This window comes from Conger conger, chromosome 13, assembly GCF_963514075.1.
Source record: "Conger conger chromosome 13, fConCon1.1, whole genome shotgun sequence".
NCBI lineage: Eukaryota > Metazoa > Chordata > Actinopteri > Anguilliformes > Congridae > Conger > Conger conger.
The window spans coordinates 4903872-4928723 of record NC_083772.1 but is presented as its reverse complement, the minus strand read 5'-3'; the positions used below and the strand labels follow the sequence as shown (position 1 = coordinate 4928723).

The 24852-nt window shown below is 44.5% G+C and overlaps 3 protein-coding genes across 3 annotated transcripts in view; 2 read left to right on the top strand and 1 right to left on the bottom strand.

Moving 5' to 3' along the window:
- LOC133108511 (CXADR-like membrane protein) overlaps window positions 1-6827 on the bottom strand; it is a 146728-nt gene extending 139901 nt beyond the window's left edge. The window contains exon 1 of the mRNA XM_061218082.1: window positions 6729-6827. The gene's annotated coding sequence lies outside the window, so the exon portion shown is untranslated. The remainder of the gene's footprint in view (window positions 1-6728) is intronic.
- Window positions 6828-7479: 652 nt separating this feature from the next.
- rbm7 (RNA binding motif protein 7) lies at window positions 7480-14280 on the top strand. Its single transcript, XM_061217904.1, has 5 exons — window positions 7480-7730; window positions 8963-9125; window positions 9708-9795; window positions 10998-11100; window positions 13181-14280. Exons 1-5 carry the CDS (start codon window positions 7638-7640, stop codon window positions 13508-13510), a joined length of 777 nt encoding a protein of 258 aa, XP_061073888.1. The 5' UTR covers window positions 7480-7637; the 3' UTR covers window positions 13511-14280.
- Window positions 14281-20153: 5873 nt separating this feature from the next.
- The window catches only part of barx2 (BARX homeobox 2), a 13233-nt gene continuing 8534 nt past the window's right edge, over window positions 20154-24852 (top strand). Inside the window, exon 1 of the mRNA XM_061217685.1 lies at window positions 20154-20507. Within this exon, the coding sequence (XP_061073669.1) occupies window positions 20321-20507 (187 nt within the window). The 5' untranslated portion in view covers window positions 20154-20320. The remainder of the gene's footprint in view (window positions 20508-24852) is intronic.

Here is a 24852-nt window from a genome sequence, read left to right as displayed (position 1 = left end):
ATGCTTGTCATGAAGGGGTTGAATAATTTTGAGACTGCAGTAGTGATTAAAAGTTGCATTTTGTGTTGAATGTGGATAAAAACCCTTGTAATATTTTGTTATATTATATTATGTTTCATTGAACTACTTAAACAGTTCTTGTGTAATTTGTTTATTGCAAACACCTGAGAAATTGTATATTTAGCCAATAAACCTAATAAACCTGATGTGCAATGGGGGCTGAGTCATTGTGATTGCAACTGTACGTCCAAAAACTGAAAAATAAAAATGGCTTAATTGGTGAAATAGATGCAGAATCGGATCCATATGATGAATATGAAGAAATAAATAGAAACCTATGTATTTTTAGACATTTATGATGGAAAAAGCTTTTTTGTTTTGGAAATCAGAGAAATACATAAGACACCTTTGAATTTAGCAGGACGAACAGCAATTTTAAACCTGACTGCAATATTAACAACAAAGTGCCATCTTCCTTGCCTGCAAACCAGTGATATCCACTGGTCCAGAAAGCAGAAAATTGGAGGAATACCTGGAAGAGTGGCGTATGACAACAAGGACCATACTCAGATGCTCTAGGCCCAGCAGGCACAGATCTCCCAGGGGCTGATTCAATCCCACACTCTGGGGCCCATCTTTTTCAAATGAGATCAAATGCATTAAAAGTGCCTTAGAAATACAGATTTTCTCTCATCTTGACAGTTCGGTAGCATTGCCACCATCTGCACAGGTTTATTTAATATTTTCAAAACGAATGCACTGCAGAGGGGGAAGTACTGTTGGGAGCGGAGATAAGAAAATGGATTCAGGCTTTTTCCCCCATTTAAGACAATTCATGTGGGCAGAGCTTGGATTGCAAAGTTGCCACCAATAACCATGCGAGACAATAGAGACAGAAGAGAACAGAGCATCAACATTTGGTCTGCACAAGGACACAGCCCTTACAGCTGCCAGCTTTGTGCCAAACACAAAGAACCAGCAAGGAGCCACATTGCCATCTGGTGGCCTGCGTCAGACAAACACACGACCCGATCTGAAACATGTCGGGTCTACACCGGGAGGTGGGCGACGAGGGCCGTATCTCTTTCTGGTTTCCATGCCAACTGCTAGCTTTAGTTACTTAATTAGCCCTAACATTACACCGCCTCAAATGTTAGTTACATTTCACGACAAGCACATGAATGACAGCCAAAGATTGTCCTTGCGTCCCAACATTAAGATGTTTTACTGTGATCTACGAGTCAGCCAGCGTTCGTGTGTACAGCCAATTAAAGCTCATTTAGCCAGGGTAATTGGTGGGGGAAAAACCTGCATACACACCGGCCCTCCAGGACTGGAATTGCCCACCCCTGATCTACACAATACGGACACTGTTCTTACCTTTACTACGACAAGACAACCCAACGGCCTTACTGCTGCAGAAAGACAGATTAGTGACAGCTCATTCTGACAGGCAATTGCTCACACACGTGACCCTTCATCCTTCAGAATTAATTTCACCAGGGAAACCAACTGAGACTTCGATCAAATGGAGGCCAATTCCTTCAGGTTGTATGTTCAACCCACTTCCCATGTCAGAATGAGCTTTCCTTTGACAAGATTAAGAACATCAGAGGGAAAAATAAACATTGGTATTAAACTAAAAACTTGTGCTTTATTAGAGATATAGCGATATAGTAGAAAAGCAGAATTTTCCCGCAACCGATTCCATATGCTCACCTCCCTCTACTGAACATAAAACACCCTTGTAACACCGCACACTCTCAAACAGGAAAGGGCCTGTCTGGGGCAAACAGAGTTTTGCTTGGCGATGAAATACCATGGTTAAGGTATGGATTTATGTTACATTTTTGCAACACAGCCATGAGGAAACCCCTTCTCCGCTCACCTCTCCATATTTCTTACCAGTGTAACTATGATCTGCAGTAAGGTCACGTATGGTCATAAGAATATACTACTGCAAATAGGAATATGGTTGTGATTAGTACAACTTACTGGGGAATTTGCATTTTTGCCTCAACAAAGAGTGTCACAGCAGGCACTCAAACTAACGGTTCCGGGGGAAAACGTGGTTGTGTGTGTGTGTGTGTGTGTGTGTGTGTGTGTGTGTGTGTGTGTGTGTGTGTGTGCGTGTGTGTGTGCGTGTGTGCGTGCTTCAGAAACACCGTTTGATGGATTCTATTTGTCAATCCCAACGAGACCTGTGGAAATTTGAGCTCGGCGAGAGAGACTGCTGGGTCTAAACTGCATTAAGAGCCCTTGTGAGACCCCAGAAGAATAAACACGGGCCCCTGAAGGAAAACAGCGTCAAAAACAGTTTAAAATCCAACGAGGCAATTTTACACAAGCACCTTTCTCACCTGAGTCTACTTCACTGTACATAATATGAGGGGAAGGCGTACAGAGCTAAAGCACAGCTGTTTTACTCTTCTTTTATTTATTGTGGTCCGTAGACACCAAGAGGCATGGCAGGAAATAATAACACGACAAACAACACTGCCGCCACCAAGTTAGGCAAAAATAAATCGCTTTTAATTGAGGTAACAGATGTGGCTTTCGCTGCAGGACTATTACAACCTACCCCTGAGGCTAGTGCTAACAGGGCTACTCAACCCTGGTCCAGTGTAGCACAGTTCCAACAATTCTCAGGGGCCACACACAGCCAGGAGTCCACAGTTTGATATTTTACAAGGCTAGTCAACCCTGGTCCAGTGTAGCACAGTTCCAACAATTCTCAAGGGCCACACACAGCCAGGAGTCCACAAGTCTAGTGACGCAAGCTTAGCAAAGTAGTTTAACTAAGTTGGTAACTAGTTGGTAACTTGCCATCTTGCCTCTTTGTGGAATAGTTTATACATGCCAACACCTCTGCTATTCGAGGACCATTATTATGTGGAATTCTTATGTATATCTTATTTATATGTACATTTTATTTATTTATTTAGTTATTTTTGCCCGCCACCACCCCCCCTCTTTGGGGGACCACTGACTTTTCAATTAATTTTGTAATCAATAAAATGTAATTTGTAAATATAACTGAAGAAATATTCAGATTTAAAATTAATTTTGAACATCTGTAAAATGTCATTACTAAAATTAATAATTACAATTTTCACCTATCAACACCTCGCAGCTGAAGAGCAGTCAGACACAGTGATGAAAATTCCATCAATATTTGCCAAATCTTCAGATAATTTGCATCTCAGGGACCCTCGGGCCCCGCTACTAATTACTTGCCTGACTTGCTGTTTATTTAATTAATAAAGACATTCTGTCAGATTCCTCTCTGTTCGCAGTTGGTTCCTGTGTTCTGTGCACTGACAGAGCAAACGGGCCAGAGATGGAACTAGCCCTGGGCCAATGCAGGGTTAAGGGCCTTGCTCAAGGGCCCGACGGCTGTGCGGATCTTATTGTGACTACACCGGGGATTGAACCAATGACCTTGTGGGTCCCAGTCATGTACCTTAACCACTACGCTACAGGCCACAACAAGACAGGCTGGAGCCCCGGTCGCCATGTTTCCAGCTTCTACGCCACGCCTTCTTCTACTGTTCTGGCTGCAGAGGTGCCACCCGCTGATCAATCCACCGTGCTTGAGCCTGCTCCCAGCTCCATAAACTTGCTTCCTAGATCCACGCCCGCAAGAGGGTGTCTGTTTTCCCTGTCGGCACCTGAGACTCAGCCTTTATCCAAAGCGCTGTACAACTGACGCTTCTCATACATCCATTCATACACACACCAATGGCGATTGGCTGCCATGCAAGGCACCAACCAGCTCATCAGGAACATCTGGGGGTTAGGTGTCTTGCTCAGGGACACTTCGACACGCCCACGGCAGGATCAAACCAGCAACCCTCCGACTGCCAGACGACTGCTCTTACCCCCTCAGCCAGTGCCGCCCCCCAGAAGTATGTCAGTGAGTCCCTGGAGTCCTTAGACTTATCCGTCCCTTCTCCTCACCCACCGGAGCCAGATTTTGCTTTGTGGAGAAGAAGGACAAGGCTCTGCACCCCCACACGACTACTGGGGATTGAATGACATCACAGTCAAGAGCAGATATCCCATCCTGATTACTCAGCGATCTCTTCCTCTTTCTAAATCTGCTATTTTTTTTTTTACCAAGGTGGACTTATGCAATGTCAATCGTCTGGTGCGTATAATAGAGGGTGATGAGTGGAAGACGGCTAGCGACCACTGCATTTTACATTTTAGTCATTTAGCAGACGCTTTGAATCCAAAGCGACTTACAAGTGCACAGGTTCTTCCACAAGTTATAGCATCACATCCATAACTAGTAAAAAAAAAAAAAAAAAATAAAACACATGAAGTGTTGTTCTAAACATATAGTCATCATAAGTGCAATTATTATTATTTTTTGGGGGTTAGACAAGAGGGATAGGGATATCAGAAGGGGGGGGGGACACGTCTGTGCATGGTGGCTCTTGATGCACTGACTCCAGCCTCCGTGAAGTTCCCCCAAGTTCTTGAATCGGCTTTATTTGACAATCCTCTAAAGGCTGCGGTCATCCCTGTTGTTTGTGCACCTTTTCCTACCACACTTTTCCCTTCCAGTCAACTTTCCATGAATATGCTTTGATACAGCACTGTGTGAACAGCCAGCCCTTTCAGCAATGACCTTCTGTGGCTTACCCTCCTTGTGGAGGGTGCCAATGAGTGTCTTCTGGACAACTGTCAAGTCGGCAGTCTTCCCCATGATTGTCCAACCAAGTACTGAGTGCATAAATGAACATACTTTTCAGAAGGTCGACATTTCTGTATTATAAATCCTTTTTTTGATTGGTCTTATGTAATATTCTAATATTTTGAGATACTGGATTTTTGATTTTCAAGAGCTGTAAGCCGTAATCATCAAGATTAAAACATAAAAGAATTGAAATTTTTCACTTTATGTGTAATGAATCTAGAATATATGAACGTTTCACCTTTTGAATTAAATTACGGAAAAAAAAGAAGAACTTTTCCACAATATTCAATTTTTTTGAGATGCACCTATATGCGTGAGTGTGTGTGGGGTAGTGGATTGAGGTGCAGTTTGGGGAAGTCCCTCTCCTGGGGCTTGGCTCACACCCTAGCAACCACCTAGCAACACACTAGCAACCAACCACCTACCAAACACCTGGTACACCCTAGTATTAGCAGTAGTAGCAATAAGCCACCAGTTGCCGCAAGCACACTCCACATTTTCTTTAGGTAATGCACATCTGTAGTTTTGTCTGTTACCTGCCTCGTAACCAGCAGGATAAGTTAGTCTGAAACATTCATGATAAATGCACGTTAAGAACTTTAAGGAGTAGCAAGCCCTCTGGAATCAGGGGTACCACAGAATCTGCAGTAGGCAGCTTCACGGCATTAGGCACATGATTGCTTGGTATTACCTGGTTAAATAAAGGTTGACCTAGCTAGTTCATTACTACTCAGTACTACCGTAAATCCTCAGATAGTGTCCGGGATTCTATTCGAAGCCAGGCCTCGGATAATAGCCGGTGGCCTGGTCGATTCGGACAAATAAAGGCCGGCCCCCAAATACAAGCAGGGGTAATATTGCCTACCGGTAGGGCTATCAGTCCATGAGCACTAGAAGACATTGTTTCGATTTAACTCACTGAAATAAGAGCTCTTTTTAATATTTTATATTGTTGGTTGGTTTAATACTGCTGCCAATGAAAAGTCATTGTCCTACACCATGGGTCTCCAACACGTTTCTCTCAAGCTACCATTCGCTTGCCGCCCCCTTCTGAGTAGCTTGCCAAAGGCTGAAGCAATATACATTTAAACACAATTGTTGCCGCGAGGCATTCCAGCCTACAAATTTAATAAAAAGTAAATCAGGCAAAATTAAAAATTAACTCAATTCAGGCTACTTGGCTACGCAATAAGGTTTCCATGTATTTACAGCAATAAACAGACGGGTGGAAATCCCGACACTATTTCAACTACATAAAACTTAACAGTGAACCATCAAATACCCCCCAGATTTCAGTGCACATCAGTCCCAACATTTAGCAATAGAATCAAACAGTCCAAAAGTAAATTAAATCCCAAACCAAAGAGAAAATCTTTTGATAGCCTACCGGTATGCTGCTCCAAACGAAACGCATGTCTCACAATAAAACGCACTTTAGGAAAACAACGATCCTGAACTTGTTGTTATCTACGCTAATTTGTTATTGTTCATGAAAGGCGTGTCTGGCAAGTTGTTATTTTATGGATTCTGGACTTGCATGTGATTTATTGTGTTTGAGAATATTTGCAATAAACTAAGTCTGTTAAGACTGACACTATGACTTACCAAACGGTGTTCCTGATTATTATTTCTAAGAATAAAATCCTACAACAGAAGCCTAATAAGAAATAAAGGCCTGCCTCGAATACAAGCCTGCCCCAAATAAAGGCCTGTTCTATGTGCAGCCTAAGTAAATAAAAGACCCCGGCCACTATTTGAGGATTTACGGTAACAGTTATTGAACGTTCAAGAAGCTAATGGCCTTGGATTGTAGTATCTCAAACGACCACGAATGTCAAAAGCGTATGTGCTCAAACAGGACAAAGGACAAAAAACAAAAAACAAAACAATTTTAAGCGCAACACATTTGGACAGTGATAACGTGTGATTTTCATCACAAACATTGCCTTCTCCGAAGCAGTCTACTTACATGAACGCAAACCTGCTCATCTGAAAGGCGCAGTTGCTGGCTTTACTTACTTACCTATCTGTCTTCATCCGAGGGACGCTAAAAATGACTTTACCGTCAGCTGCCTTGCTCGGTAATGTAATGCACTGCAATCCGTAGAAATGTTCGACTTTGTATAAGGAGCAACTATGACCTAACAGGCTCAAACCCAAGGAAATAGTTTGCGGCTGTGACGTAACAGTGGATCGTCCCTGAAGCTGTTTGTTGGATTTTTCACTTCCGAATTGCTTTATAAATAAAATAAAATAAATACTGTTAAAATGACGACTTCACAATGTTTCTAAATAATGATTCTTGATAAACGTACCTCAATTATACTATAACTTAATATGGCTTAGTATGGCTTCCTATTGCCGCACGCATCCGATTCAAGGCCCTAGTGTTGGCATTTCACAGTAAAACACAGCTTTCAAAAGTGCTTTCAAAACCGATATCCCTATCCCTCTTGTCTAACCCAAAAAATATATATATAATAATAATAATAAATAAATACATTGAATCGCACTTATGATGACTGTATGTTTAGAACAGCACTTCATGTGTATTTTACTGGTTATGGATGTGTTGCTTTAACTTGTGGAAGAACCTATGCACTTGTAAGTCTGCTAAATGACTAAAATGACTGTCCACACAAAATAGTTTCTCCTTTATTTAAACGGTGACCCTCCCATACGCTAGGTGGCAGTACATATAAACTATTTCAGTCGAAAAGCGACAGTTCATATAACCGTAGAATTGTGATTGGAAATGAAATAGTAGGGCTCAGTGGAGTGAAGGCGAAAGTCGTATTGCACGGTCGGGCGTTTAACAGAAAAGGCCTCTTAATCGGGTTTTGGACTGTTTCCCCCTGGTTTAGCTGAGGTTAGCACCGTTTGTCCAAGGCGCTAGTCCGGTCGTTCCATAATTTCTATTGTTCACGCGAAAATGGGGATATCCGACGAAGCAGATAGGTCACTCTTTGTTGGAAATCTAGATCCAAAAGTCTCAGAAGAGCTTTTGTTTGAGCTGTTTTTACAGGTAAGTTTTGCTATCGAATTATGTAACGTTAGGTAACGAGTAGATGTTGCAAACTTGCATATATTTCACGTTAGCTATCTAGACGGCTGCATGGCAAGCTATTTAATTTGGATTTATTGCGAGAGCTGTGAGCGCTTGCTAACTGCCGTAACTTTAATAACGCAATGAACGTGAACATAAATTAAAAACAACGTTACTGGTGTTCATTTAAGTCACTAAGAGTTAGAACGTCACTGATCATAGAATTTCAACGTGGCGGATTGTTAATCTCTGTGGCTTGCTTGTTAACGTTACCCAGATACCAAACTTTCTCGTTTTATTTTGCAAGACAAATATTAAATATTTGCTTGAGTTCAATTGCTAACAGTAGGGTTAAGTTACCTAGTGGAGAACTGATCTGTCTTTAGTAGACTCAGTTTATCACTTATCATTCCACAGAGCCATAGAAGATTCTAGTTTTTAAATGTATATACCTGAAAACACTTAGTCTTTCGATTCAATCAAAGCGCATGTCAGTTTAAATTAATATAAGAGCAATGAAACCGGACTTGCGTTTGTATTCGGTTAAAACAACTTTCAAAGCTCTGACAGAACCAAGAAACCGGAAGGGCCAACTATTTTTCTCTCCCACTTCAGTCCTCATTGTTAATGTAATTAATATATTAATTACGCACATCAATGTAGGTATAATTGTGTAACCGCGACGATAGCATAGTTGGATATAGCATAATTTTATCAATAAAGCTGTTAATGTAGTTCTCTTCCGGTTTCGCCATTATAATGTTGCTCATGCGGTATGTATAAAGTCATGTTTGTGTAGTAATGGATGAGGAAAGCAAACGCTGGTCAAAATATGTTCGGAATCAGTTGCACTAAAATGCGACACTGAATATAAACCAGGGCTACTCCACTCCACGTCCTGCGGGCCGCAGTGTCTGCAGACATTTGCTTCAGCCTTGCGCTATGCCACCTGATTTCACTAATTGGCTTATCTGAACCAAGCAGGTAAAGTAATTGGTGAAATTAGATGGTGTCGCGCATGGTAGGATCAAATGTCTGCAGACACTGCGGCCCGCAGGACGTGGAGTTGAGTAGCCCTCGTTTATATTCAATGTCGCATTTTAGTGTCGTTGAGTAGCGCTGGTGTAAAACGTATAGAAGGGTGTGCGCGTGATTAATGTTGTTTATCATTTCTGTGGTTGTTTTTTTTTTTGTTGTGTTTTTTCTTGTAGGCTGGGCCTCTGATTAAAGTAAGAATCCCAAAAGACAACGATGGGAAACCGAAGCATTTTGGATTTGTGAACTTCAAACACGAAGTGTCAGTTATGTACGCGATGAATCTGTTCAACGGAACCAGTCTTTATGGAAGACCACTGAAGATACAGTTTAGATCAGGTGAGTAAATGTACAATAATGGCTATACGTTTCAAAAAATCCAGTGTTCCTCGTTCTCACCGCCTGCTCACCTGTGAACATTAGGGTGCGGTTCCCCTCCTCCTCCTGCCTGTGCGGCTGTTGTGCTTGTACCAGCTACACATGCTGGTCGTCCAGTCACTGTTCAGTTCTGCTTACGCTCTGCAGATGTAAAATAAGCAATGGCTGGCAGGAAGGCCATCGGAGGATTCTCCTGTTCTTCCACGCTCACTGGAGTCTGAGGAGGATGTTTGATGCATGCAGTTGAATTTTTCGATATCGGGGGGGAAGCGATTCAGCCGTTCAGCCATTAGACCAGCTAGCCATTAGAATAGGCTACCATTTGAATTTGTGCAGAGCACAATTGGAGTACAGTAATCGTAGCCACTGAGATCGCAATGTCCATTTCTGCTTTGTGGTGTAGAATGTGGTCAGAATGTGCCCTTCCACACGTGTTACGCAACTCTGCCCAGATATGATGGCAGCGTGGTTTTAAAGCCCTGTCCAGTGAGAACTCAACACGGCGTTCAGGTCCTCGTATCCAGGTCTGTGCTCTCTTCGTAGGGAGTAGCCATTCCAGCGCGGATGGGAACGGTCCCGGAAACTCTCAGAACTCCAGCCCCATGAACTCACCAGCTCAGCGGGGTGGCAGGTACTCCACTGCTGAATGTGTCCCGCCCTGCTGAATGTGTCCCGCCCTGCTGAATGTGTCCCGCCCTGCTGAATGTTTCCCGCCCTGCTGAATGTTTCCCGCCCTGCTGAATGTGTCCCGCCCTGCTGAATGTGTCCCGCCCTGCTGAATGTGTCCCGCCCTGCTGAATGTGTCCCGCCCTGCCCTGCTGAATGTGTCCCGCCCTGCCCTGCTGAATGTGTCCCGCCCTGCTGAATGCGTCCCGCCCTGCCCTGCTGAATGTGTCCCGCCCTGCCCTGCTGAATGTGTCCCGCCCTGCCCTGCTGAATGCGTCCCGCCCTGCCCTGCTGAATGCGTCCCGCCCTGCCCTGCTGAATGTGTCCCGCCCTGCCCTGCTGAATGCGTCCCGCCCTGCGCTGCTGAATGCGTCCCGCCCTGCCCTGCTGAATGTGTCCCGCCCTGCCCTGCTGAATGTGTCCCGCCCTGCCCTGCTGAATGCGTCCCGCCCTGCCCTGCTGAATGCGTCCCGCCCTGCCCTGCTGAATGCGTCCCGCCCTGCCCTGCTGAATGCGTCCCGCCCTGCCCTGCTGAATGTGTCCCGCCCTGCCCTGCTGAATGCGTCCCGCCCTGCGCTGCTGAATGCGTCCCGCCCTGCCCTGCTGAATGTGTCCCGCCCTGCCCTGCTGAATGTGTCCCGCCCTGCCCTGCTGAATGCGTCCCGCCCTGCCCTGCTGAATGCGTCCCGCCCTGCCCTGCTGAATGTGTCCCGCCCTGCCCTGCTGAATGTGTCCCGCCCTGCGCTGCTGAATGTGTCCCGCCCTGCGCTGCTGAATGTGTCCCGCCCTGCCCTGCTGAATGCGTCCCGCCCTGCCCTGCTGAATGTGTCCCGCCCTGCCCTGCTGAATGCGTCCCGCCCTGCCCTTGGTTCATTTACATGTTCCTTACATATGTCTGAGCTGTTCACTCAGTTGATGACCTGCACTGTTTTACTCCGTTATTGCAATTTTGAAAGCTTTTGTTATGTTTTATTTATGTAACTTTTTACTCTAGGTTAATTATTCATTTATATAGGATATATAAAATATGTATATAATTCCCCCACATTTGTTATTACTTTTTTCCCCTAGGGAAACTTGCAGGGCATCAGAATAAATATAGTTTTCTTCATTTATTTATTTAGTTTTCTTCAACAGTTTTTGGACTGAACTGTTTCCCTGTTTTAGATTTGACAGGTTGGTGGACTCGATGGCTTCCCCTTCATACTCGCCGCCCCAAATGAATCAGAAGTCCTTCATGTCCCCAGACAACCTGCAGAGACAGGCCCTGGTAAGTGTGTGTGTGTTCTTGCATGTTAATGGTGTAGTCTTACCCACCTGTACCACAGTGTGGGTAATGTCTCTGCTTTGAGACCTGTATCAGTGTGGGTAATGCTCAGTGTGGGAGGCCTGTGTCTCAGTGTGGGAGGCCTGTGTCTCAGTGTGGGAGGCCTGTGTCTCAGTGTGGGAGGCCTGTGTCTCAGTGTGGGAGGCCTGTGTCTCAGTGTGGGTAATGAGGCCTGTGTCACAGTGTGGGTAATGAGGCCTGTGTCTCAGTGTGGGTAATGAGGCCCCTGTCACAGTGTGGGTAATGCTCAGTGTGGGAGGCCTGTGTCTCAGTGTGGGAGGCCTGTGTCTCAGTGTGGGAGGCCTGTGTCTCAGTGTGGGAGGCCTGTGTCTCAGTGTGGGAGGCCTGTGTCTCAGTGTGGGAGGCCTGTGTCTCAGTGTGGGAGGCCTGTGTCTCAGTGTGGGAGGCCTGTGTCTCAGTGTGGGAGGCCTGTGTCTCAGTGTGGGAGGCCTGTGTCTCAGTGTGGGAGGCCTGTGTCTCAGTGTGGGAGGCCTGTGTCTCAGTGTGGGAGGCCTGTGTCTCAGTGTGGGAGGCCTGTGTCACAGTGTGGGAGGCCTGTGTCACAGTGTGGGAGGCCTGTGTCTCAGTGTGGGAGGCCTGTGTCTCAGTGTGGGAGGCCTGTGTCACAGTGTGGGTAATGAGGCCTGTGTCACAGTGTGGGAGGCCTGTGTCACAGTGTGGGAGGCCTGTGTCACAGTGTGGGTAATGCGGCCTGTGTCACAGTGTGGGTAATGCGGCCTGTGTCACAGTGTGGGTAATGCTCAGTGTGGGAGGCCTGTGTCACAGTGTGGGTAATGCGGCCTGTGTCACAGTGTGGGTAATGAGTCCTGTGTCACAGTGTGGGTAATGAGGCCTGTGTCTCAGTGTGGGTAATGCTCAGTGTGGGAGGCCTGTGTCACAGTGTGGGTAATGCGGCCTGTGTCACAGTGTGGGTAATGAGTCCTGTGTCACAGTGTGGGTAATGAGGCCTGTGTCTCAGTGTGGGAGGCCTGTGTCACAGTGTGGGTAATGAGGCCTGTGTCTCAGTGTGGGTAATGAGGCCTGTGTCACAGTGTGGGTAATGAGGCCTGTGTCACAGTGTGGGTAATGAGGCCTGTGTCACAGTGTGGGTAATGAGGCCTGTGTCTCAGTGTGGGTAATGAGGCCTGTGTCTCAGTGTGGGTAATGAGGCCTGTGTCACAGTGTGGGTAATGAGGCCTGTGTCACAGTGTGGGTAATGAGGCCTGTGTCACAGTGTGGGTAATGAGGCCTGTGTCTCAGTGTGGGTAATGAGGCCTGTGTCACAGTGTGGGTAATGAGGCCTGTGTCACAGTGTGGGTAATGAGGCCTGTGTCACAGTGTGGGTAATGAGGCCTGTGTCACAGTGTGGGTAATGAGGCCTGTGTCACAGTGTGGGTAATGAGGCCTGTGTCACAGTGTGGGTAATGAGGCCTGTGTCACAGTGTGGGTAATGAGGCCTGTGTCACAGTGTGGGTAATGAGGCCTGTGTCACAGTGTGGGTAATGAGGCCTGTGTCACAGTGTGGGTAATGAGGCCTGTGTCTCAGTGTGGGTAATGAGGCCTGTGTCTCAGTGTGGGTAATGAGGCCTGTGTCACAGTGTGGGTAATGAGGCCTGTGTCTCAGTGTGGGTAATGAGGCCTGTGTCACAGTGTGGGAGGCCTGTGTCACAGTGTGGGAGGCCTGTGTCTCAGTGTGGGAGGCCTGTGTCTCAGTGTGGGTAATGCGGCCTGTGTCACAGTGTGGGTAATGAGGCCTGTGTCACAGTGTGGGTAATGAGGCCTGTGTCACAGTGTGGGTAATGAGGCCTGTGTCACAGTGTGGGTAATGAGGCCTGTGTCACAGTGTGGGTAATGAGGCCTGTGTCACAGTGTGGGTAATGAGGCCTGTGTCACAGCGTGGGTAATGAGGCCTGTGTCACAGCGTGGGTAATGAGGCCTGTGTCACAGCGTGGGTAATGAGGCCTGTGTCACAGCGTGGGTAATGAGGCCTGTGTCACAGCGTGGGTCCCCGTTGTCTCTGCAGATGAACAACATGTGGCAGATCCAGCAGCTGCAGCAGCTGAGTCAGACTCTGGCGGCGGGCTTCCAGCAGGGCTACGGGGCGGGCGGCGGGGAGGGCCGCGGGGCCTGGCAGAGGGGCCAGTCCCACCCGTACCAGCAGGAGGGCGGCGGCGGGGGCGGGGGCCACCGGAGCCGGGAGCAGCGCTTCGCCGAGCCGCCGGCTGACCGGCACCGCCGCGGGCAGAGGGGCGACCACCACTATCACCACGACGACCGCAGCGGGGGCCGCACCCGGGATCACCCCGACCGGCCCCGCAACGCGTCCCGCGACGGCCACTGGCGGCGGTACTGAGCCCCGGGGGGGGGCCAGGGCCACGGGGGCCTTTTTAATGAACTTTTTTAAACGTTTCCAAAAAAAAAAAAAGCTGATGTTTTATACATTTTGTGTATTTTTATTTTTTTTATTTTTTATCAACAATGGGTGTTCTGTCCTGGAAATGCCACTCAGGAGCTGAACCAGCTCGGTGCTTCAGTGGAAAACCAGCATCCCGGATACGGGACGTGAGAATGCGGACGGACAGGTGTTCTCAGGAAGTCCAGAGCGCCCTCAGCGTGCAGTCTCCTTTCATACAGGTCGTCAGGAAAATGTCGTTAGAACAGGTTACAAAATATCATTTACATAATGTCATTTTTGGGGGGGATAATTTAAGCATTTTAAGCGTCTGTTGTACCAGTCATAAGGAAAAAAAATGTACTGGAAAAAATGTTTTAGAGTTGATGAATGTGGATTTTGTGAACCTGACTTTTAAGGAGTATTAACATTTTTACCCTCAAGAATATGATCTGAACTGGGCAATTACCTAGCACTGCCAGCGGACATGATCTTTAATTAGCAATAATACTAAGCAGCCAGTAGTGTAATTTGGCATTTTGGCGCAGAAAATATTTTCAGTTAGTGTTTTTTCCCCCACCTTGGAGTTGGGGAATTAATGTCTATATGCCAAGGAAATGTACCTGACTCTACACAGTAATGGAAAAATTATGTTGGTTTATGAAGCTGTAAAAGTAATATAATTGCTTGTTTAATTGCTCAGGTATTTTGAGTAAATAGTTTTGTACGTACCTCTTGGTGTCTGAGTGTTATTTCACAGCTTTTGAAAGCGGAGGGGGGCATTTGGGAAAGTAACCAGCAAGCACATTTGGTAAAAGGTAAATGGTTGGCATTTATATAGCGCTGTACAATTGATGTTTCTCATTCACCCGTTCATACGCACACTCGCATACCAATGGCGACTGGCTGCCGTGCAAGGCACTGACCAGCTCGTCTGGAGCATTTGGGGGTTAGGTGTCTTTCTCAGGGACACTTCGACACAGCCCGGGCGGGGGATCGAACCGGCAACCCTCCAACTGCTAGACGACTGCTCTTACTGCCTGAGCCATGTCGCCCACATTTAGCAGCCCTGGGTCTGCTCTGACCTGCGACTGCACCAAATGCCTGGTGTTTATGTTGAGGTTTGGGCCTTTTTCAGTCATGCACTGTGGAGTGTGTAACAGTGTTGGGTAATCTTGTTCTCTATTCGCACTAACTGTGGTAAAGACTGGTTAGGCAGTGAGAAGTGTGTGCTTTGTGTTAAATGGTAACGGTGGTTGACGGGTCAGTGGCGAAGGGGGATGCTCTTGCTTCAGTGGCAGTTACTTGGTGTGCACCGTTACAGGCAGCCTGGAGCTAGAACAGGGCTGCCCAACCCTGCTCCTGGAGATCTACCATCCTGCAGGTTTTCACTCCAACCCTAACAAAGCACACCTTGTTCAGCAGCTAGAACAGGGCCGCCCAACCCTGCTCCTGGAGATCTACCATCCTGTAGGTTTTCACTCCAACCCTAACAAAGCACACCTTGTTCAGCAGCTAGAACAGGGCCGCCCATCTGTTCCTGGAGATCTACCATCCTGCAGGTTTTCACTCCAACCCTAACAAAGCACACCTCGTTCAGCAGCTAGAGCAGGGCTGCCCAACCCTGTTCCCGGAGATCTACCGTCCGGTAGGTTTTCACTCCAAACCAAACAAAGCACACCTATGTGTGTTTGAGAAATAAATTTCTCATTCTCATCCCCTGTTTTTTTATTTATTTATTTGATCCATTCTCTGACAACTGCATGATGTTCTATTTTGACTGTCAATCTCATCCTCTCTTGGTGCTATTCACAAATCCACGGGCAGATGGCGCCATTTATCCCACTTAATTAGAATGGAAGATATCGGGTCCAACTGACCATGTACGGTTGTTGTTGAGAAGCAACAATATTGGCATTTCTCTGTGTTAAATTCATTCGACGCTATTAATGCAACAACATGCTGTTTCTAAATTCTGAGTGACTCCCAAAAAAACCCCTTAAAATAGCTAGTTCTACTTAAAGAATAAAGAGTAGCTTTTGATCATGAAAAGCAATAAAAGTGTAATGAGACAGTAAGTTAGGTATGGGCAGGGTTGGCTTACTCTTTGCTGTACTACAGAGAGGGTCCAGGTCTGTTTTAGCCAGTCACATCCACGCAAATGAAGATGGCAAATAGGACACTGTGTGCTGGACCAGGAAAGATGGTCAGCTAAACCCAGTGGCTTTGTATTATAATTCTGGAATGAGCTGGGACAGATCAGCGGGAATAACAGGCTGTGATTCCAGATAAGACGGGAAGCTCCCGTTTCATATTCAGGGGTTCCGCTGTTATACCTGGCAGCCACATACTCCGAAGCGCTTACAACAAAGCGGGCAGCAGCGAGGTTATAATGTACCCTTCCGAAAGTGCTTAGGGCCTGTTAACGACAGCTTTCACTGAGTGTCAACAGGCGCATCCCCAATAAATCTCCCGCAAGCAAAAAATGGAGGTGCATTTGCCCCGTGCGCGCATCCACACAGTAAACCCTTTGTCTTTGCGTAATCTGGCGGGTGTCGGATTCCGGCCCCGATACTTGGAAGCCCCGCTAATGAAGAGTATCCTCCGGTCCCGATGCCGGCCGGGCTGGGGAGGCTGTTATTACACGCGCGGACAGTGGCATAACTGTTTTAATTGATTGATCTGCCTGGCGTCTGTGGGCTCAGCGGCGGGTGGGGTTGGGGGGTGGGGTATGGGGGTTGGAGTGGGTGACGTGGGGGTGGCGGATTAAGGGCCCCTTGTAGACAGTTCTGTGGACTTTTATAGAAGTGAGGCCCTAGGAGTGGCGTCACCCCACCCCACCCCGCCCCGCCTCATCCATATTACCCCCCAAGCATGAGCTTCCTGTTCTCTGTATCCCTGCAGCCAGGTTACACACTGGTGCACACACCCACCAATCCCCCTCTCGATACACACACACACACACGCACAGTGAGATGCGCGCGCACACACACACACACACACACACACACGCACAGTCAGATGCGCGCACACACACACACACACACACACACACACACACACACACTGCAAAGACAGCCCTGCCCCCTCCACAGTTGTTCTCATAAACTCCCCTTTGATCAATCCATCAAACCCCAAAAAGAGCCAAAGCTTTGCTTTGCAGATCTCCGTATTTCCTTCCTGCATTCCCCCCCGCGTTAGAACACCGCGGCCTGTAATCTGCAGGCATCAAATGGGTTATCTTTATCTTCCCGCTTGTGAAACCATAATCATTTCTGGGGGTAGCACCGGGTCAAAGCTGGCTGCACGCTGTGGCCTCTGCGCTACCTGACTGGCAGTAGCCTACTCAAACAAGGTGCCAAGTCTCCCACAGGGAAATAGCATAATTTTAATCAGGGGCTTCTCAGAACTTTCCACGTGCCGTGCTCGGTAGAATCGGTGCGTATACTCGAACATCAGGGATCTGATAGTAGGCTAGCACACTTTATCACCTGTGTTTTGCAATATGAAGCTCAACAAAAGAGAGATTACGCAGCTGTCAGTCCTTCTGTTTGAGTGACGCATTTTCCACAATACGGCCTTTATGCGCTTAACCCAGGAACACGTCTTATTTCTGTGTATATAGATAGTATTTTAATTGCGAGGAACTCTTAAAAGTAAAATGTAACATACCAGTGCACAATTAAAATGTATTTGTCTCTCTCTTTACTTTGTCTTAGGGCTGCCAATCAAACCCATCTATATCTTTCTCTCTCTCTCTCTCTCTCTCTCTCTCTCTCTCTCTCTCTCTCTCTCTCTCTCTCTCTCTCTCTCTCTCTCTCTCACTACTATAGCCTACTTGCACCAACTTTAAAAAAGGGATGATGGTAGTAAGCTGTAGTTCACAAGCACTATGAAATATTTAGTAATTGCTGCAGGTATTCCATTTTCCTATAATAAGCACTGAGACCGTTGGTATAAGGATGGCTATTAATTCGGCCGATAAGACTGGAATAGTATTCGCTATATGATGCGCATGGTAAAATCAACGACAGAAGAATACTGAACATTAAGTGTTCATCATCTTGAAGTTACAGAACAGGAAATTACAAACATTTAATAATTATATTATAATTCTACATGGGATAATGCACCTCACCTGAATGAGAAGAATTTGCTACTGCTACTTCATTTAACATGTGTTTAAAAAACGCTCTTATCCAAAACGACGTACAAAGAAAAAAAGTTAATTTTATATAATTACAAAAAGTAATTTTATCTTACAAAAATGTTTTCAAGTCGCCTATTTTTTTTTTTTTACAGCGGTTTACAAAGCAAAATAGCCAACATTAATACGAATCTTCTATCAATCAACTTTTCTCTTTCTTTTTGTTCGGGGTTTTAGCAACTATATTTCTCTGAGTAGAATAGATATCAAAATATCCTTAAATAATTACATGCACTCACTTGGAAGTATGCACGTCAATCTTTCGAGACCAGATGCAGGACGTTCACTGCCCAAGATAGATCGCTAATGTAAACGACATTTCCCTTATTATTATTTCGAAATAGAAAATGTATGTGTTTTGAGGCAGTTATGACACATTTTATGGACTGTATTCATTCAAAGAACCAAATTTAATTGCGGGTTTAGAATTAATCGATGTATAATGTCAGTCTTTTTGGCAAGTAGCAACGAACATATTCAATTACACAATTAAAAGCCGGAAAATATAAGTGTCTAAGCTTCCGAATTGTTCCAATCCAATTCCAATAGTTTTCCATTGGACAACGCGCTTCTGGAATTTCATTTGAATTATGCATACAAAAATTACAATGATTTTGCTATTCGATTACTGTGAGACTGGAAACAATAATAATAATTGTAATAATACGAATAATAATCATCATCATCATAATCACAATAATAATTAGCTTGTTTTAAATTTTGTATTGTTCCTCTTTTTGTCTTAATTAAGTAATACAAATAATTTATGGTAAAAGTAAATCAGCCTAGATTAGTACTACTTTTTGCATATCATTTGTTACATCATAGAGAGCTCACAAAAAATAATTTGATTATTTCATATAGCACCTAAACCCACTCGACTCTCCATATACTGTCATTTTGGGTTTATGCTATTCTTAATGAAACGCAAACTTGCCATTTTAACTTGCTTAACTCAACACGGACCTGTATATAATTGTTTGTTTACAAGACTGAGAATTTCCGCTGTTTGCAATTTGTAGTCACTATTTCGCTATTTGTTGTTTATTTGCAAGAGAGGAAAAAGACGGTTTTTAAAAAATGACTCCACGGTTCTATAGCATAACCGTGTTTGCAATTAAAAAACATTTCAAGCTAAAAGCAGGATCCAGAGTAGCTAAACCATCTCAATTATAATTTGCGATTTTAACGATTTTATTTGGTGAGAATACCGGAGTGAATTTCATTGTAAAGTGTAACAGAAAGTAAAAATTTGATCTTTTAACTCTCAGAATGAAAAAAAACCCCCAAAAAAACACGCGGAATTGAATTACGAAATGAATTAATATTCAAAGAAAATTCGCTACATATTAAAAAAATACTTGCCGGTGCAAGTAACGATATGGAAAGAAGGAAATGTTTCTGAAATTGTTTTTGTGTTATTTTTTTCCGGAAAAAAAAAAAAATCCTAATTTAATTCTCAGTGAAAAAAATACGAGGCTTTGGTTTCCTTTCTGCGCCGTTCTGTGGGAAATGTTTTGACAGTGTGTGTTATGTTCAGTCATCTAGATAATAATAAATGATTGTGCACAGACATAACATAATTATAGTGCTGGTTTAAGTCATCTCACTTATAAAACAGCACAGTGGCGAAGTCGTTGTTAAAACACCTGCTACTTCTGGAAATGTAAAATAAAAGACCTGCTAAAAATCTGTTCTTCACACACACATACAGACGCGCGCGCGCGCGCGCAAACACACACACACACACACACACACACACACACACACACACACACACGGCCTCTCTCTCTGTCTCTCTCTCGCATGCACACGTGTCTATATGCATGAGAAGTAACTTTCAACTTCTTATTCTAATTCTAATTATTAGCCTATGTTTGTCACTTTATTTGAGAAATAATCATGAAAACTGTAGGCAGCAGCGTTATTGATTATTATGATTATTATTGTTATTATTATTATTATTATTATTATTATCACTAATAACAACAACAACAACAATAAATAATAATAATAATAAATGATAATAAATAATAATTGTATTGTTTATTATTGTATTATTGTTTATGAGAATTATCTTGAAGTTCTGGGAAGTTCATCGAGACCTACTACTACTACTACAGCTTCAGCTACGACTAGGACTACTTTGCGCACTGAAACTTAGCCTACCTACTGCATTGCCTGTGAAACCATTAAAAGGCCGGATCATTGTAACAACAAAGCGAGAGAGAGAGAGAGAGAGAGAGAGAGAGAGAGAGAGGAGGAGGGGGGGGGGGGGGATAGCTGGATTGACAGCCAGTGTGTCCCGAAACACAGCAACGATGTGTCTGCGGAGTCCGTTTATATAGCAGGAGCTCCGGGCGCGTTGTACTCAGTTCATTAAATCCCACTCCGAGAGCACGGTGACTTGGACGGCGCAAGTTATACTGTAGCGTAGTTCAAAAGGGACGGCTACTAGCGAGGCGAGGCTAGCATTGGAAATACTAATTACCAAATTCCGATAACCCTTTTTATTACAACTGTATCTTCAGTTTTTTTTTTCGGTGTGCACACAGCGGTTGATTATGCACTGCCACGCCGAGTTGAGACTCTCTTCCCCCGGCCAGCTGAAAGCAGCCAGGCGGCGGTACAAGACTTTCATGATTGACGAAATTCTTTCCAAGGAGACTTGCGATTACTTTGAAAAACTTTCCCTTTATTCTGTGTGCCCTTCTCTCATCGTCCGGCCAAAACCTATGCACTCATGTTCTGGTAAGTGAGAAGCCTGCCTTTACAACCTTCAACCTACGCTTATACGGCATTCAGGAAACAAGTGCAGCTTTCATTTTAACAAATATCTTTATGAATAACATAGATATGACGACACTTGTCATTACTTTGACTATTGTGTGATTTTTATTAGAGAGAATATGATGTATGGATATAAACGGATATAAATAATAGCCTATAACGCGCCATATATTCAGAACAATTTCAATGAGTAGGTAGGCTAATAATATTATCGATTTTTGAATGCCGTGATCAAACGTGGCTTTAAGTTATTCTTCCAATTGGCACTGATATTTCCCCCTCTAGGTTATCAGACCCTCCCCAGTTGTTTGTCAATACATTATACAGTAGGCTATGCTTAAGGTACGTTTCTACAATATATTATGGCAGTATATTAGCCAGTAGAGCTAAAACGAATGAATAACAGCATCTAAACTCCAACCCTTCATAACTAAAGTTGTAACCTGGGAAAAAGAACCGAGCCAAGAGCGCACGTTGACGTGTGCCATTTAGGAAACATAAAATATAACAAAAGAGGCGTTCATTGAAATGATCGTATGCAGAAACACCTGACATGCACTATTTGGATAGTGAAGAGAACCAGTCCAGCTGTTACAGTATTTTTTAGACGCAATATATGTAATTGGACATCGGAAAATCAATGTGGTCTCTATCAACTGAAGTTAACATTGTACCCATACATCCAGCTGCCTGTTAGCACATTTCCAAGTAACACAACATGTATATTTACCAGTCTGTTGAAATCAGAACGTGACCCTGAGTGAACGAATCACTGACTTATATACAACAAAGAAATATAGCTTCATAACCTGTATTATAATCAATTGCTGTACATTTTTTATTAGCTTCTCAATAAGAGGCGGAAGGGATTTTTTTACTTCATAGACTTAAGGATTTTCCAATGTCATTGTGACTTCCAAATTCGACCTTCAATCGTCATCCTACCAATGATATTCTTCCAAATATTGCCACGTAAACCCCAATAAACGGCTCTACATTTCTCTCGTCGTGTTTCTATAGACATTTCCCATTCCCATTTTATGAATTAGATCATACGCGGTGAACTGAATCAGCGGTCTCGTAAACTTTAGGATAGGCTACACTGTTGCACGGAAACCATTATTCCAAAAGTCGAGAAAAATATGATTGATAAAAAATAGACATTCACTAATGGATTTGGATGGATGTCTGCTGTCTTCAGTATAGTATTGATAATCAACCCACTGCACCATTCGCCCCCACCTTTAACGGGGCACGTGCAACTTTGACAATCAAACAAACAGCACAAGTAAACAGCACAGCACCGTTGAGCAAACAGCAAGGAGCACCGTTAAGTAGCATACGTAAACTGCACAATAACTGACCAACCAACCTCTCCGCACCGAGATAAGTCCACTTAACCGCCAAGTGAGAGTGGTAGGCCTATCAAAAGCGCACAAGCCGTGGGAAACATGCAAATATCCTTGTTATGTTAACATAGTAGTTAGATTTTTAATCCCTTAATTCGGCATGGTGCTTTCAGTTGATACGTTTAATTCCCAATCCTGACGGGCTCACTGGCATGGAAAGTTTCAATTAAAGCATATTTTGTCTCTCTCAAATAAAGGGAGGACTTTGTTTAATAAAATTAGTCGAATTAACGTGGTAGCAGTTGTTGCGCCTCCTAAAATAGACTTTAATGCTACCCCCATTTACCCCTGCTCTTTCGCAACGTGAAATCTATCTTAATAAATGCCACTAATTCAGTGACAAATAGCCTACATAATAGATGACTTCATCTGGCAACATCCTGCCCACGCTAGCCAAAGGAAAAAATTAAACATTTAAACATTAAACTACATTAAGTAAATCAGGAAATGTTCCAACTAACCCTTTTATCTACTAGTTATTGCCATCGTTACAGGGGAAGCCCTTCGAAATCCGCTACTTCAGGAGGCCACGCGGCTGTCCGTTGGTAGGCCTTCATAAGATCATCGCCACATTTTTGCCACTTTCTCCAGTGCTTCTGTCCTAATTCCCTGAGAGTAGTTTCGCTGGAGGGTTGGTTGACCAATGGGCAACATCTCAATAAGGTAAAAAAGAGAACAGGTGTCGGAACAAGCAGCGAGGTATGGGGATATCCTGCGCATGCGTCCCCGGGGGTTAGTGTCCGAGAGAATGCCTATTTAATATAGGTACTATAGTCTACACTATGCCTTTTTTGCCACGATTCTGCAGTCGCAGGCTAAATTTGCATGCATTTTGATAAATTAATTGATCTCATGTCGGGGCTACATCGCACAGTTTAATTACACGTATTTAAAATGAACTTTAAATTATAGGAAAATCACAAACAATAATTTTGGCGTATGCAGTAGCCTACTTCATCATAGCTATTGAATAGCCTATCTTTGTAGACTACAAATACCCCCAAGGGCTTCAGGCCTTAACCCAAAGGCCCTTTTACAGACTTTCTTGAAACCTGATCTCATATTAAATCGATTTCATTTAAAATCTTATGTATGTCGATGGTAATGTTTCCCATGCGACCTGTCACCGGTTAAGATGAGGTGCCATTTCTGACTACCGCAGGTTACATTACATTACGTGGCATTTAGCAGACGCTCTTATCCAGAGCGACGTACAACAAAGTGCAAATCAATCACAGGTTGCCTTTTTACGCAGCGTGTTCCCGGAATATAAATATGAAAAAAAAAAAAAGTTTTAGATTACATTGTGTTACAGCCTACGTAAGTGAATATATCAATTTACTAGTGTTGGACAATTTGACAATCTTGCTTCAACGTCTTACACCCGATATGACTCTTCTATATCCCCTGCGGGATATCATAAATCTATTACCATGTCTGACTGGAATCCAAAGATACTTTGGTGGATATATAGCGAACTGCGGCTTTCTTAAATCGTCAAAAGGCAGTAAAAAAAAAAAAGGTACAAAAAGTGAGTGACCATTTGTTGTCTATTGTTTTGAATTCAGTTGCTGTTTGGTTGTTTGTTTAATTGGTTGCATTACTTTTCTTAGTTTTCAGATAACTAGCATATGAAAACAGCAATACCTCGTTGTTCTTTCTTGTACTCCCTCATATGTATTAGAAAATATATTTACAGATGCTCCCTTTCTTCTACTGCGAGATAGCGCAGTGCAGTTTTTTGGCACGTCTCGGCGAGGCGGATAGAGTAACATGTTCCCAAATCAGAACCGCGGGCCCACCATGTATTTGAAGTCAAAGGGGCGTGAGACACTGTATATTCAAGCACTTCAATGGTTTGATTCCCCGATTTAGAAGCTGGCTGGCTTCGAGGCCCTGAGCTTAAAGGCCATGCGTATTTCTCTCACGAACTGCGCGGAAGGAGGAACTTGGAAGTTCGTCTTCAAGTCTTTCGGCCGCTCTACTAGAGTTATGCCGGCAGGAGTCGCTGTAAGACTGTGAAGCCTCGCGGCAGAAGCCGCGAGACTGAAAAGCGGTCGTCTACTTATCTCAGTTGAGATAAAACATGTATGAAATTATGTGCAAACACGAGAAAGCAGTAACCTGCTGTGAAAGCATGCCTCGTCGCCGCATCGCTGTCTTCTTTTACGCCTTCAAACAGGCAAGCAAACGTATTACCGAATACAACAAATTATAAACTGCGAATCAACATCAGGCAGAATACAAATACTAATTTGGAACACATTTTAAGAAGCATTTATTAACAAGTGTGCCTGCAAAACACCAAGCTAACTAAAAGGAGAATCCACATACCGCTGAATGCATACGCCGTGGGGTGCACGTTCTGTACAGCAGAGGATGCTTTCAGTGATGTTTTTTTAGATCGGAGGCCTTGGAGATAACATCCGCACCGGGGGTAGAGTGACAGGCACCTAACCCAGGTTAGGGTGGGCGCAGTCACAGGGTACAGTCCTAGCCCCACCGCAGCCCCACAGAGGTGATATCTGAGAGGACGGGGCGAGAGCGCGGATCTTAAAATGAAGTCCTGCTGCATCTGATTTCGTGGTTTCCTTTAAATCAGCAGTCAACTTAAGAAGTCTTGTGCGGACTCTTTGGGCAATTAAAGATGCGAATGAATTAAGCGCTTAAGTGCTGAACGAACACAGGGGAAAATGCGAATAGTACGGCCCTCCGGGAACGCAGTGTGAGAGGATCAGGGTGTTTAAGAACGGTCTTAACCTTAACCCACAGCGAACCTGTAGAGGCCTGGTGTTAATGGCCGGGAAGCCATGGCTTGTTTGGGGGGTTCTCCCTCCAAACGTCGATGCTACCATCGCATACTCTCTTCCCTCCGTCAGTAGGAGGCTACCCCTCGG

Excerpts from the sequence above, each read along its gene's own strand:
- rbm7 (XM_061217904.1), top strand. The coding sequence starts at position 7,638 with ATGGGGATATCCGACGAAGCAGATAGGTCACTCTTTGTTGGAAATCTA. Across the intron at positions 7,731-8,962 it reads TGTTTGAGCTGTTTTTACAG|GCTGGGCCTCTGATTAAAGT; the intron begins GTAAGTTTTGCT and ends TTTTTCTTGTAG. Across the intron at positions 9,126-9,707 it reads GAAGATACAGTTTAGATCAG|GGAGTAGCCATTCCAGCGCG; the intron begins GTGAGTAAATGT and ends CTCTCTTCGTAG.